General features: G+C 40.9%; 1 protein-coding gene across 1 annotated transcript; it reads left to right on the top strand.

Annotated features, from left to right (window-relative positions):
- Positions 1-351: 351 nt before the first annotated feature.
- LOC140234142 (nuclear exosome regulator NRDE2-like) lies at positions 352-10,533 on the top strand. The gene is made up of 10 exons (XM_072314220.1): positions 352-486; positions 1,524-2,142; positions 2,723-3,648; positions 4,280-4,416; positions 5,082-5,205; positions 6,258-7,713; positions 8,215-8,405; positions 9,209-9,321; positions 9,605-9,676; positions 10,200-10,533. The coding sequence occupies exons 1-10, from the start codon at positions 399-401 to the stop codon at positions 10,347-10,349; spliced, it is 3,876 nt and encodes a 1,291-aa protein (XP_072170321.1). The 5' UTR covers positions 352-398; the 3' UTR covers positions 10,350-10,533.
- Positions 10,534-15,328: the final 4,795 nt, after the last annotated feature.

The raw sequence follows: 15,328 nt of genomic DNA, 5'->3' as shown, positions 1-15,328 counted from the left end.
TGGAAGGGTACAAATAATTCTGGTTGTGGGGGGGGGTATCCAAGTAATATGAAGAAAAATAGTAGAAATAGTATTAGCAAATATATGACACTTTTTGGCCATATGAGTGATATTGAGGGCATCATGAATCTGCATGCATTCCTGACATTCACATAACCAGTTCCTAGCATCCTGCAAGTTCCATTAAAACAAAACTTCGTTGCATCATCGTTTCGAAAGAAAAGACAATACAGCGCTGTCAGTCAGCTGGCGGTGAAGAGGGACATGCCCACACTCGCGTGGGGGCGCGCTGGGGAGCTCGGCAGCAGAGAGCTGATACAGTGCAGCCAGCTGCAGTACCGACCGACCGCAGCCTGAATAGTCCGAGCAACGTCACTAGGCGTTGTATTTCCTGAACCATGGAAATTAGTCGTGGAAAAAGTCTATTTCCCAGTGCATCAGCCGTGAAAGAGGAGGGTAAAAGTGGACTTGGGCTCGGTAAAAGAGGTAAAGTTGCATGACGGTAAAGTTTGGCTCGCTGTCCTATTAACAACTGAAGTAGAATTCTAGTAACATCCTGTTTCAAAACAAGTTTAGATAACCCATCAGCTAGGAAGATAATTTTGTGTACGCAACGAATTGGTGGTAAGAATGGTGTCATTACCGGTCAGTTCAGTCACTTCAATTCACTGCTGTAACTCGATAGTCAGATACGTGGATATCTCTGCTATATTAGCTAGTGACAAATCTTGCTCTGTTCTGAACACCTTACAGTTTGTACCTGGTGTACCGCACTGAAAGAAACTGGTTAAAGGGATGGTTTTGTTGAGATGGGGATTCAGGTTTTAACTTTTTGCAAGATAAAGAGAAACCACATGAAATATAAACAATAAAGAGCTATGTTAGAATGTCATTTGGAAACCAATTTTCGTCAAATAAAGTTTGAATTTCATGTAGAATTCAAGTGTATGCTCTTAGATATTTCAAGTGGTTTCTAATTATGTAGCAAAAAGTTGAAGTCTGATGGATCCTCCATCTCAGTTGAAACTGCCATCCCTTTTGTGAGATCACAGCCCTGTTCAAGTTTTGAACTGTTTCCTTTTGACATTGCATCATATCCAAACTTTATGGTTTCCTGTGTTTGTTTGTTTTTTTTTGTGTGTTTTTTTTTTGTGTTTTGTTTGTGTGTTTGTTTGCTTTTTCTTTAATTAAAGAACTTTTTTTCACTGGTACTAGAACTAGTGGTAGTTCAAAGTCTAGCCCGACCAGACGCTGGAAAACGGCGACTGGCCCGTGTACCATATATTATAGTTAGTAGAAGTCAAGGCCATTTAGGAAATGCCCTAACTGTTGCTGAGGTAGTACTGACTTTCCATTCTCTATTATGTTGCCATATAATACTGAATAGACTATAAACTAGGATTACTTAGGAAACTCTGTAGCCTTCAGCATTTCACCTTCCAATGCCAAAAGGACATTTTGGAGAGATTTTTTTTACCATTGTGACCTCACTTGTTCTTCATTATTTTGTCTACTTTGTGTAGACCCTGACTGGCTGAACAACCAGAGTTTTCCCAGAAGTAGTGCTCAAGCTGTAGTACAACATCAGCATGGGAGGGAGGAGCTGTTTCCAAGCCAGAACATCACCTCATTTCTGCCTGATCCCCAGGAAGAGGCAGCATTGATTGGGGGACAAAACAACAGAAGAGAGAACACTCCATCATCACATACAGCAGGAAAACAAAGTGATGGAGATCCTGTCCATGCATTTAAACATTCAACCCATCCACTTCCATCCAAGGGAAGTGGTTCAGATTTCTCCCCTGAAGAGAAGAAGTTGCTGGATGAGGAGTATATGTCTTCATCTGCTGCTACCAAGAAAAGTGAATATAAGAAGTCTTATATTTCATGGGATGGTGCTACCAGTTTTCTCAAGGATGAGCCAAAAGAGGCTGTTAGGGAAAGACCTGGTGAAGGCAGTGATGTGCGCAGATCGGAAAAGCGACGCAGTGGCCACAGTGACCACAGCAGACACTCGAAGAAAAAGAAGAAGAGAAATCATCGTGACTCTGAGTCCAGTTCAGATTCTGAGGGAAGGAGACATAAAAAGAAGAAAAGCAGACACAAGAGACACAGACACAGGCATGCTGAAGATCATGACAAGTACGGGGATATGAGATGATAAAGTGTGCTTTATCCAAAACAAGATGATTGAGGGCAAATTAAGATTTTGTCTTAGTTGACAGCTCCTGTAGATTTGTCAAGCAAATAAGAAATATTGATCAAACGTTACGTGAAGTGTACTGACTAATTATTATCTTGCACTACTATACTGTATGCTAGCTGGAAGAATCAATTCATTGATGAATGGATGGGTGAGGCCAATTCTCTGAGCAGAATATTTGTGTCTAGTGAACCAAGCTAGTGCTCACTCATTGCTCAAGCAGCACAGCAACACTTAACAGGAAAGAGAATCATGTATTGAAAACTTTTACATTTTGAATATTTGTGATTAATGGTGCTAGTGACTCTAAAATTTTGATCAAAATCATAGTTTGGATGCATCCCTCAGTAGTTACTTGGGAAAAATAGCATCTATGTATTTCAATGTTTATGTACAGTGTTCATGTTTCTTTTGATTTTAAGTGATTGGAGGTTAGAAAGGGTAAATGTGACTGTGTTCATATGTGGAAATTTTGCAGCATCTCTGAAAATGTACTTTATTCCGTTATTGTCTTGTCAGGCTGAGAAAAAGACCACCATCCATTTGGATTGATGACGTTGGATCTGTCCCTGCCACACCGTTTTACCTAGATGAGAAGTCAGACAAGAACAATTTATGCTTCAACTCGCTGAACTTCACAGATGTAGCCTTCTACAGGAGACTGGGAAAATCCTGCATGGGACTTGACCCTGCCAAGCAGAGTGTTGACTGGGGAGATGGAAAAAGCAATAAAGACAGCAAAAAGAGTGTGAAAGATACTGGCAGATATTATGTCAAGTCTTTCTCCGAGGCCGATGTGGAAAGAATACCAGTTGCAGAAAAGAAGTGCCACAAGGCTGGAGGTGAAAAAGAGCAGGCCGACTATGTGGAAATGCCTTACATTCCTCTACCACAACCTCTGCATTCCTCGGGCACTTCAAAATCACTGGAACCTGATGAACAGCAACAATCGGACCATCAAAACAAGAGTGGACTGATCAGCAGTGACGCATCCCAGAAAATCACTTTCTTCAACAAGCACCTACATGAATACCCAAATGACATTGCCAGGTGGCTTGAATTTGTACACTTTCAGGACCAGGCGGGAGTTGATGTCCATGCAGGCTCTCCTGGTAACGAAGGCCTTACAGTAGGCTCCTCCAGGAGACAGCAGCTGATCCTGGAGAAGAAGCTTGCCATCCTGGAGAAAGCCCTGAAAGCAAACCCAGGCAACCCCGACCTGCAGCTGGAGCAGCTTGAACTGTGCAGAGAGAACTGGGACACTGCCCAACTGGCCAAGCACTGGCAGTCGACGATCAGACAACATAGGGAAAACCTAGAGACATGGCAGCAATACTTGGCATATCAACGCTCCTGCTTCACCAAGTTCTCTGTGTCGGGTATCTCCAAGGTTTACGAGGATTTCCTCAATGCACTGAGTGCACAGGGAACAGAATTCAAATTTGGTAAGTTCAGATTTGTTTACTTGTATGGGAACAGGAACAAAGAAGGAAAATAAATAAGGTGCTCTGTCATACAGCAAGGGATATTGTTGAATCAGACCAACAAGTAAATTGTTCATAACGTCAGTTTTAGAATTAATCTACCAGTATTCATTTGGATACAATAAAATTCACCCGTAATGCCTTACCATCCATTATGCAACATTTTGTCCAGCCCTTCATAAAAAAATGCATGCATGGTTTATTATAAATGTTCTTGTTTGCAAACTCTCTATGTCAAGTCAGGGCAGGGTTGAAAGTATTTGTAAAAGTGTGGCAATAATGATATCTACAGTTGTTTTTTTTTTTTTTTCAATTTTTGTGGAAGTATTGTATGCTTGTAAATATTTTCTTATATTGCATTTTCTCGCCTTGTGTAGTTAAATGGCGATGTTATTCAGCTTGAAGATAATGTGCACTTCAGAAATCACTTGAAAAATAACAAAGACTCCATTTTGAAGCACAGATATACATTTATTCTACCAATTAAAAAGAAAAAGACAAAGCAAAAACAAAACAAAACATGAGTGAATAGAATGAATAATACAATTACATATAAGGTATTGATGCATATTCTTTCTTCATATTATTGCAGATGTTGTATTACAAGTTTGTCACTTTTGGAGACAGGCTGGGCATTCTGAGAAAGCTGTGGCCTTGCTCCAGGCAATGGTGGAATTCAACTGCTTCCGTCCACAGAACATTGAGGACTCAACAACTCTTGAAGGAAAGGTATTGAAGCTCAAAGATAGATACAGTCAAATCTGTCTACAGTGGCCACCCCAGGGAGATGAAATGAGTGGCCATTATACAGTGGACTCCCGTTATAACGAAGTCCTTGGGACCGGCAGTTTTCTTTCGTTATGACGAAATTTCGTTATAACCGAATGAATAAACAATAAAAATACATAGAGTTGATAATGTTGCGGCCCTAAATTTCATTTCGTTGTAACCGGAATTTCGTTATAACCGTGTTCGTTATAACGGGAGTGCACTGTAGACAGGTGGCTGCTGTAGGCAGGTTTTCTGACATTTTGTATGTAATGCATATGTACATTATTTTCAAAATTTTTTGTATGGGATCCTAGTATTCAGTGCTATTTGCAATTTTTGCAATTAAATCAAATATTTCCTGAAAACATGCACTTATTCGTTTGGTAATAATCTGTGAAATGAATGGCCTTTGCAGTAAGATCTTTCGAAAACAAATTCTCTAACAGCAAAACAGCAAAACTCTTGAGTCTCCAGGATTTCATGTTAGTCGTTCATCACGAGTCTTTGCTTTACCTCCCTGCTCATTACTCAGCATCGTTCTCAATGTGACACTTGATGTTGTCGTGGATATGTGTGTCATAAGAGCGTGTTGTTATTCAGACTTTTGTGTTCTCCCAACCCAGATTGCATTCTTTGAGCCATTCTGGGACAGTAACGAGGCACGGTTCGGAGAGGTAGGGGCCGAAGGTTGGTGTAAGTGGGTACATCGCAAAGAGAAGGGAGGCTGGGCCAGCCAGAACACTCAGAGTAAGTTCTTGTTGCTGGAGATGCAGTACTATAAGTATTGTGGTGAATTGTTTGAATTCACACCTACCTGTAACATGTAAGAATAAGATGTCTTCCAGGATGTGTAGTGCTAAATATCATATTTATTATCACAATATGTGCTGAAGACATGTCTGATGTTACCATCAAATAATTTAGCACTACATTCACAGATATTCTTCAGGTGTCGATATGACTCATTATGCTATGATTTAGTCTAAAGTGAAAGTGGTAACTCATGCAGACCTTTATTGATTTTAAATATGTGTGTCAAAAAAAGGCGCGCATGCTTTTTTGTTGTGGTCTTATTTACAAATGGTATGAAATTCATGGAGGATATGATCAAAAGACTGGATTTCTTGTTTGAAATGTTCCATACTCAATTATGTTGGAATAAGTTCATATTGTCAGTTTTATTTCTTGAGTGAAAAGTTATATCAGGATATCATTCCAGAATACCAAACATTTTCATTCCACCACACAAAAGGTGCTAGATGGATTATATTTGCAGCTTATCCATCCATCTATCAAGCAATCCTCCAGTTCAGAAAAAAAAAGTGAGTCATATTTTTTCATTGAAGTATGGTGCACAGTGTAGTGTACATTTAAAGGAACTTTTGTCAAAGGATGTGAGGTATGAGGCACATCTGTGAACATGCTGGAGCCTGATGTTGCTCCACTTTAAACACAGAAAGTGTGCATCCATGTTCTTTCTGCAGACACAATTCTCTAATAACATGACACTCTGAAGCCACCATTCTGCACTCAGATTTAATAAATTAATGCATTTGAGTTTAAGATCAGTCTTGAAATTGTTGTACATGTGAAACACCGCATTAAGGAACTGTTTATTCATTACTTCATAGTGATCCATTCCAACATGTGCTGTATAGTATTATTAGATATGTTACCTACCAGAGCTGTCAGTAGTTGACACTTTTTTAATCAATTGTGCAGATTTTCAATACATTTTGATACAAGCAATGTTGAATATTACCAAACTTATGCCAGTTTCTTTACTCACATACGTACAGAGGTGCAAAGAGTTGAAGAGGACGAGTCAGCTGTAGAAGGGACGGAACCAATATGGCATGCCTGGCTACGAGAGGAGATCCTCCGGGAACACGCCCATTTCTCACCATGGCTACCAGGAGAAGGTCAGACTGAGGATGACTGTGAAGATCCAGACCGCATGGTGCTCTTTGATGACATCAGCTGCTTCCTTTGTGACCTGGACACACAGGAACAGAAATTTGCCTTGATTCTGGCTTTCCTAGACTTCCTTGGTGTATGCAGGCATCGCAATATGTCTTCTTCTGAGACTGCCTTGAACACATTGGAGCATCCCTGGGAAGTATTTGAGTGTGGGCAGAATTTGAGAAGGAACGATGGAACATGTGGCGTGTTGCTGAATGGAAAGCTGATTCTGCCTTTGCAGAAAACAAACTGTCAGCAGAAGGTTCCAGAAGACTGTCGCCATGTTTTCCAATTTGCAGATACTATCATTGATCAAGCCATTCCCCTCTTCCCAGAAGATGCACAGTACCATCTACGTCTGATACAGATGCAATACAGCCTGAAATCAGTGGAGCCTACTGCGAGTGCAAAGAAGCAAAAGAAACAGGTGAAGGAGGGACAGAAGTTGGCCAAAAGTATTCTTGGCCAGGAGAGCAATCGCAGTAATCTTCGTCTCTGGGAGGAGTTTGCTAGGTGGGAGTGGAGCAATGGCAGTGAGACAGAGGGCCAGCGGATATTTGAAACTGCACTCACATTTTCTGATACGAACCTTTCCCCAGATGGATGCAGTTTAGATGTCTGTAGACTACTTTCTGTCTTTGTGTCTCTCAAATTGGGTCTCCAAGTGAGTCACCAGCAGCCTTCTGTGTCTGAACAAACCAGTGGAAGGAAATCGCTTGATGGAACTTCAGGCTGCATTGACTCAAAGAGGAATCAAACAGATGACACTACTCAATTAGCAAGGAAGAGGCAAGAAGTTTTGCACCACCTTACAACTCTAGGGGAGGGAGGAAAGTTTACAACTCTCAGTGAAAAGAATGTCTCCGCAGCACGAATTCTGAAGGCTCGCAAGGGTTATGTGGACTTGTGCACGAGACTGATAGAGTCCTACAAGAACTCCATGAAAAAGGAGCAGATGCATGGCTGCAGGGATGCAGAGACTTTCAGGTGTTTGGATCATCAAGGCTCCAACTTTGTCCACTTCTCCCTCTGCTATGCCTTGTTTCAGTATTTGAGTGTTAGCATGCAGGCTTGTGGAGTGGCCTTTGAGGAGACGCTGACCACCTTTGATGGCCTCCTCGCTCAGGTGAGGGACTCTGTCGACGATGGGGACAGGACTGTTGTGCAGCGGCAGCTGGAGCTGGACATGGATCTTATGTGGACATTTTATGTGAGGGTGGTGTCACACCATGTGAACAGTCACCCTATGCCTGTAGCTCTCCTGAGGAACATTCTGCAGCGAGCGTTAAAGAGGTACTGTCTACCAGAATTCAATCATATAGCAAGTTCTGCACTTTTCAGGTTCTCTGATTATGTTGTTCAATAAAGGACATCTTTTTGTAACAGTACATACAAGAAGTTTCCTTATGTTTGGCATATGTAAATATCTTGCCTGCCATGTTGGTGCAAGCTAAACTGAATTTCTGAACAGTGACTTGTCATGTTATCTCTTTCTGTATTCTTCCTGTAAGGACAAGCGAGGATTACTTGTGATTGTTAGATAATGTGTCATGACTTTCAGGCTAATGCACTCAAGATTTGAGCATGTTTTTTGTCACTTTCCTTAGTTGGTTTGTCTTTTAAGTGGGAGCACCCACTGTTGATATCTAATACTCGGTACTTGATTAACGTATTGGTGTTCCACAAATTCACAGACAAGAAAAGATTTTTAAATGATTTTGCCATTGAGTGTGCTGACTGCAGTAATCAATTTTATAATGTAATGAACTGCTTGCTTTTGAATGAAATGTACAGAAATAGCAACAACCCTGAGCTTCTTGACACCCTGATCATGTTGGAAGAGCGGTCCCACATTGCTGGTAGGCTGAGGCGTTACTTTGACAAGGCAACATCAGAGACCACTCACCCTGTTCCATGGCTGTTTGCAATCCAGGCAGAACTGAGGAGGCTCCAGAAAATACAAGGGGATCAAGATATCGGTGTTGGTGAGCTTTGACAAATACCTTTTAAAGTAGACAGATTTACTACTCAAGCAGTATAAACAGCAATGCTACCTGATTGTTTCAATGCAGACATGGCTTTGTGAGGAAGGCTTAGTGGTAATTGTACTTCAAAGTATTTGTTTATGAAGCAAAGCAAGATTAAAAGAACAAGAAATAAAGCAGTGCCGATCTGTTACTTATCCTTTTTTATATATAATCAAAATTCTTGTCGGATAGATAATACATTGTGCAACTTTATACTCTAAATGACCTACAAATCAAGTCTAACATATTTATATTAAACTTTAATTCTCTCTGCTTATGATTTATGCTTTCCTGTTAAAGTGGAAATTTTTGTGTAATTTTTTGCACAAGAGGTTACGGGTAAGATTGATTTTGTGTGTTTTGAATTCCACAGAATCAAAACATAAAATAGTGTTACATATATATAAAACAAGCAAAAATGTTTCAAGCCTTTATTTTCTTGCATGTTTCTTATCACACAAAAAGCGTGAAAATTTCCACTTTTACAGTAATTGACAGTGTTGTCCCCCACAGTTTACGTTTGATTGCTGTCAAGTCTCACAGTCTTACTGACCATTGACACTTGTGACGAAAGTAAAGCACCCAGAGTGAGCATTGTTTGAATGCGATACAGTGTAAACCTTGTTGTGAAAATGTGAAAAAGTTCCACCTTACTAATCTCCATTCACACCAATTCTGTACACTGTATTGAAAATAGGTTTTGAAATACATATCACATTGGTTAAGTACATTTGTCCTTCATGTTATTTTCTAATTTGCAGCTGGTAGAGAAACAGGCATCACCCATAGGGTTCGCTCCCTCTTTGACAAGGCTACATCCAATAGACACACTCGACACTGTGTTCTGCTTTGGCGCCTTTACCTTCACTTTGAGGTGAGAATGGGTTTAGTTTAGTCTGGGACTGACAGTTTGGTTGAAGTTCTCATTGTCTCATTGAAGATTTATTGATTTGTTGGGAGGAAAATATCTTTTTCATATTTCTTGGAACCGCTACTTTTTTTTTTTCTGCAGAAGTAGAACAATGAAGGATGTTTTGCAGAAACAAAATTTGAAAAGTCTGATGAGAGTTTTCCCCTTTCTTTTGAAAATTATTCACTGAATGAACAAGTACTGGTTACTGTGCATCCTACTCTCATTGTCTTCTCTTTTTTTTCAGGTTCAACAAGGGGACAAGCAGAGGGGAAAGTCTATCTTCTATCGTGCAGTGCAACATTGCCCATGGTCAAAGGTAAAATGAGCTACACCTTGTTACCTGCATTCATGTAAAACTAGCCAACCTGCATGTGTGCTGCAGTTGCTTTCAAACTACCTAGATTGTATATAATTTTCCCTGTTTATTTAATGTAAATGAAAAATAAAATTGAATTGAATTGAATTGAAACGCTGTATGAATGCAAAGAAAGAATGAACAGTAAAACCCAAAATTTTCATGGACATGAAATTTTTACAAATCTCTTGGAGATTTATATATTTTGTAAACAAATATTCTCATCTGTGAAATTAAAAACAAAGGAAGATTTCTATAAATGTCCCAGTGTGCAGAATTAATGGTGTAAAAAAGTTTGCACTTTTGAGAGTTAATGTTGTGGTCACTTCATTGATATACAGAGAAGGGGGGGGGGGGGGAGGGGAGTGGGTGGAAGTACGCTGTGTAAGCACTTGTGAATATACATGTCTTGGCACGGGGAGATTCATTCTGTCTCAATATTGGGCAATGTGGCAATAAAATAGTTTTCATTCCTTTGTACCAGAGCCTGTACATGGACGCAGTGAGGAACTTTCCTGAGGAACTCCAAGCCATTCTGGATCTTCTGCTGGAGAAAGAGATCAGGGTGCGAGCACCGCTGGAGGAAGTGGAGCTGCTGATGAAAATGGCCCAGTCAAAGCTGAAGAAGGAGTGAATGAACAAATGTCTTCCACAAGATAAAATCTCTATTGATGTTATGTAGGATGTCTGAAGAAAAGGTTGAGGGTACATTGCTGCTTTGCGATGATGATTTAAATGTATGTAGGCCTATCTGCAGGTGATCATGGAGTGTGATACATGGTGATGACAAGAATTTGCTTTGATGCAAGTGAGAAAAAACATCAATCTTAAAATTAGGGGGTGGGGGATGAGGGGGGGGGGGGGCAGAGGGAATCATAATCATAGTGTGCACGAATTGTGGTGGTACCCGAGCCCCTTACGCATTGTCTAAATATTCCAAATTAGCAAATTTTAATGATTTTTGTTATTTCTTGATCCTCTTTTGGAAAATTTGTACCCCCAAAATAAATGTAAAAATCAAAACTCTATTTGACATGTACACCTGAGACTGACATTCATATGGCAATAATGCATATTGTTAAAATATGATGTGATATGACTTGATTGCCCATTACAGACCCAAAATAATTCTCTCTTTATGTACAGGTGTACTGTAAAAGTGGATATTTTTGCGCGACTAATTTTTCGCGCTTGGCCGGGTGAGAAGACTTTCGCGTGTTTTTAATTTTGCGGAGTCAAGACATCGACCATTTGAACATATATGGCATGCAAAAATATTCATGTGCTTTTATTTTCGTGCTAGTTTCTGGTTGCGCGAAATGCGCGAAAATTTCAACACCGCGAAAATTTCCACTTTTACAGTATTCTCATGGTTGGACATCCAGGTATTTAGCAGCAGCTGAAGTGAAAGCAAACCCACGATCAGTGCATGATAGGCAAAGTTTTGAGACAAAATTATCTTCTTTTCTTTCATAATTGGCTTTGAAATTCTGTGAAACTGTCAGATGTGGTGCATCTTGATATTTCTCACAGCCACAAGAAATGTTAATGATAAATTATGGAAAAGAATGGTAGATTGAGGATTTTGAACACTGACGCCTTGTTTTCTGTACGCATGTGTGTGCATGCCCAGCATTCACAGCAATTCACACTCCAGCTCCGAGCTCAACACATGTACTGTGTACAGGTGAGCTGTTCGTTTTCACTCCAGTTATACCAGTTGTGGCGTACACCCAATCATGAGCATAGTGTTCCGACAGTTGGAGTGCCATAAAGGCTCTGAGTTGCTGCCATTGTTTGCTGTCCAAAGGTTCAAACCTTTCCTGTGAATGACTGTTGCATTGATTGATTAATCAATTGTTAAATTGAAGCACAACAGTTGCACAGGTTGGGCACAGCAGAGCATCTATGTGTAAATTCTGCACCACCTATGGCCAAGCCTTGTAACCTAAAGTGTATTCTTTGAGCAACCAAAGAAGCGCCCTCTGTGTGCAAGGGAACGAACACCCATGTGTGAATCAGGTATATGTTTTCACATTCTTTCTCTTTTACAAACATGCTTTCTACTGTAACCATATGCATGTCATTGTCACGCAGCATCCTGACGAAATAAACTTTCTACTGGTGAATCTTCATGATTAGTATTTGAATGGTTTATTATTATTTGATGTTTCAACTAGAACTGAAGCTGTCAGTCCAAGTGCCAAAGGAAGATTTTGGGCCTATACAGTGTAGCCTTGTTTTGCCGTCTGCACAGTGTTATTTCAAGGATACTGAATCTGAATCTGGATATTGCAATTCTTGTATCCCTGAGAGTTTTGAGATACTCAAGATGGTTGCCAGAATGGGTGCCAAAAACTAAAATTCCCATATTTTCCTGTGAATGGTAAAAAATTGAAAAAAAAACAAACGATGGTTTTGCCCTTTGTATTTTGAGGGTGCCCATTCCAAATCTGGATGATACAACCTTTTCATCCCTCAGGGTTTTAAGATATTCAAGAACAAAAATTCCCATAAGCCTACATTTCCTTATGAATGGTGACCAATTGAAAGTAAGTTCATGGTTTAACCCAATTTTGAGGGTGATGAAACTGGATCTGGATGTTGCAGTTCTTTCATTCTTGACAGTTTAGAGATACGTATTCAAGATGGTTGCCAGAATGGCCACGAAAATGGCCACCAAAATCTGAAATTTCTTTATACAGTACAGTGTGTACACGTATTTCATTATGAATGTTGAAAAATTGAAAAAAAATTTTTTTGTTGTTTACTTTTTTTCGAGGGTGCTAAATCCAAATCTAGATCTGAATCTGGATGGTGAAACTCTTGTATTCATGAAGGTAGTGAGTCCACTTTTTACTTTTTTGTCCATACCTTTGAAATCGCTCGTTATCTTCTTGAAACGTGGTATGTAAACATGTAATGCCTGAATGATTCTCTTGAGAATTTTTTGTTCATGGAGTAAGGGTTGAAGGCCAAGAGAAAAAAAAAATGCTATAAGTGCTGAAATTACACTATTTTTAGCTCACCTGAGCCGTAGGGTCAAGTGATCTATTGCGATCGTTCTTCGTTCTTCGTCCGGCGTCCGGCTGTGTGCGTCGTCCGGCGTGCGTCGTGCATAAACTTTTAACATTTTCATCTTCTTCTTAAAAACCCTGGACCGATTTTCACCAAACTTGGCAGATAGCATCCCTAGGGGGTTAGGATCTCAATTTGTTAAAATGGGCACCATGCCCCACCCAGGGGGCCCCCAGGGGGCCCCCAGGGGGCCCACCCCCCCCCCCCAAATTAAGGAATCTTTAAAAAAATCTTCTCCTCTAGAACCAGAAGTGATAGAGCTAAGTTAATACTATGAGTTAGTACATTAATGACTGTAGTTCCAGGTGTGTTCATGGCGGATCCAGGGGCCCACTTGGGGCGGGTGGGGGGATGGGTAGGTCCAAGTAGGGGTCTAAATTGTACATTTTCATCTTCTTGAAAACCTCATGATGGATTTTCACCAAACTTGGAAGGTAGCATCCCTAGGCAGGGGGTTGGGATGTCAATTTGTTAAAATGGGCCCCATGCCCCACCCAGGGGGCCCCAGGGGGCCCAAACGTCCCCAAATTCCCAAAATCAAGGAATCTTTAAAAATCTTCTTCTCTAGAACCAGAAGTGATAGAGCTAATTTATAAGCTAATACTATGAGTTAGTACATTGATGACTGTAGTTTCAAGTTTGTTCATGGCAGAATCAGGGGTGCCCCCCTTGGGACCCAGGGGAAGGGGCTGAGGAGGGGTCATAATGGGGCCTAAATTGTACATTTTCATCTTCTTCTTGAGAACCGCATGACCGATTTTCACCAAACTTTGCAGGCAGCATCTCTAGGAGGATAGGATGTCAATTTTTTTCAAATGGGCACTGTGTCTCACCTGGAGGGCACCCAAGGGACCCAAACCTCCCAAAATTAGGGAATCTTTAAAAGTCTTCTCTAGAATCAGAAGTGATAGAGCTAAGTTAATACTATGAGTTAGTACGTTAATGACTGTAATTTCAAGTTTGTTGATAGCACATCCAGGGTGCCCCAACCCCTCTTGGGGGCAGGAGGAGGGGTGGGGAGGTTTGAATTGGGGCCTAAATTGTACATTATCATCTTCTTGAAAACCTCATGATTGATTTTCACCAAACTGGGCAGGTAGCATCCCCATGGGGTTAGGACCTCAATTTGTTAAAATGGGCACTATATGCCCCACCCAGGGGGCCCCCTAGGGATGGGGCCACCATCCCCCAAATTAAGGAATCTTTAAAAAATCTTCTTCTTTAGAACCAGAAGTAATAGAGCTAACATTGATACTATGAATGGGGAAGGGGGGGGGGGGGAGGGGTCCAAATTTTGCCCTAATTGTACATTTTCATCTTCTACTTAAGAATGCCTGGTCAAATTTTGGTGGAGCTGTGGTAATTTAGATTAGTAACTGCATGAAAGGTGAACTTGCGATCGATACTCAGGTGAGCGCGAGACCCCCGGGTCTCTTGTCTTCATATCTTGAAAAATACTCAGTGCATGAACTTAATTAAAATAGATGTACATAAACAAGTACATGTGTTACTGTGCAATGATTCTGTAAGGACGGATTTGGGCCTGGGGGTCAAAGGTTACATGATAATGTTATAATGGCACTATTTCCCCCGTATTTTGAAAACACATGTAGCTCAAAGCATTGTCATGATATTTGGATATTACAAGTTTGTGGTTATTTGAAGATAAACATGAGCCATGGGGTCAAAGGGCAAGTGAAAGGGTCAAGTGAAAATGCTCATATTCCCGAATATACGTGTACTTGCTCTCCAAAACACTTTAGCCATACCATTCTAATTGAAATCTAGTTCAAGGAATGTATAAACAACACATATGTTTTGTGCAGCCACTTTGGCAGCCATCTTGAACATTTCAAAACCCACAAGGATGCAAGAGTGATACATGTAGAGGAGGGCGCCCTTTTCTACGGGATCAGACGGTAGGCATGTGATAATGCTGATCTAAATTTCCACCAAAATTCTGACCGAGACTAGATTCTGGCGGTAAGCAAATTAGTTTTCTGTCTCTTGATGATCTGTAGCAGAGCCTGAGTAGTGATGGGATCTAAAAGACAGCTAGACACTCCTGAAAAGTATGACTCCAATCTGACGGCCCCCAGGAAAGTCATCGTGCAAGATCTTGACACGAAGCAGGCCAGCGCGTCGGGGGAGGATTCGGCGGCGGAGGGTGCAGGGGAGACGCAGGTGGGTTCGGCTAAACGTTCTCTTCCGTTGAACAGTGTCGATGGTGTTATGGAATCTGATCCACCGCCGCGTTGGTTCAGCAGCTTTGTTGATCGATTTGAGTCTCGCTTCTCTCGTTTGGAGCAACGCATGGAGTCTCTTCTTCAGGAGAAATTAGATGAAATGACTTTGAAAGTCTCTCATAATGAAGAGAAAATCACAGCATGTGCTATCCAGCTTGACGACGTGATTGCAGAAGTGAAAAAGCTTAAATCAGAGAGAGAAGACATGATTGCCAAGATAGATGACTTAGAGAACAGATCCCGACGCAATAACCTTGTCTTTCATGGTGTGCCGGAAAGCCCTAGAGAA

The sequence above is a fragment of the Diadema setosum genome, chromosome 1 (genome assembly GCF_964275005.1).
Source record: "Diadema setosum chromosome 1, eeDiaSeto1, whole genome shotgun sequence".
Lineage (NCBI taxonomy): Eukaryota > Metazoa > Echinodermata > Echinoidea > Diadematoida > Diadematidae > Diadema > Diadema setosum.
The sequence above is the reverse complement of the archived record's forward strand: the minus strand, read 5'-3'. Positions and strand labels throughout refer to the sequence as shown.

Coding starts and splice junctions, on each gene's coding strand:
- LOC140234142 (XM_072314220.1), top strand. CDS start 399: ATGGAAATTAGTCGTGGAAAAAGTCTATTTCCCAGTGCATCAGCCGTG. Junction 487..1,523: donor ACTTGGGCTCGGTAAAAGAG/GTAAAGTTGCAT, acceptor TACTTTGTGTAG/ACCCTGACTGGCTGAACAAC. Junction 9,677..10,199: donor AACATTGCCCATGGTCAAAG/GTAAAATGAGCT, acceptor CCTTTGTACCAG/AGCCTGTACATGGACGCAGT.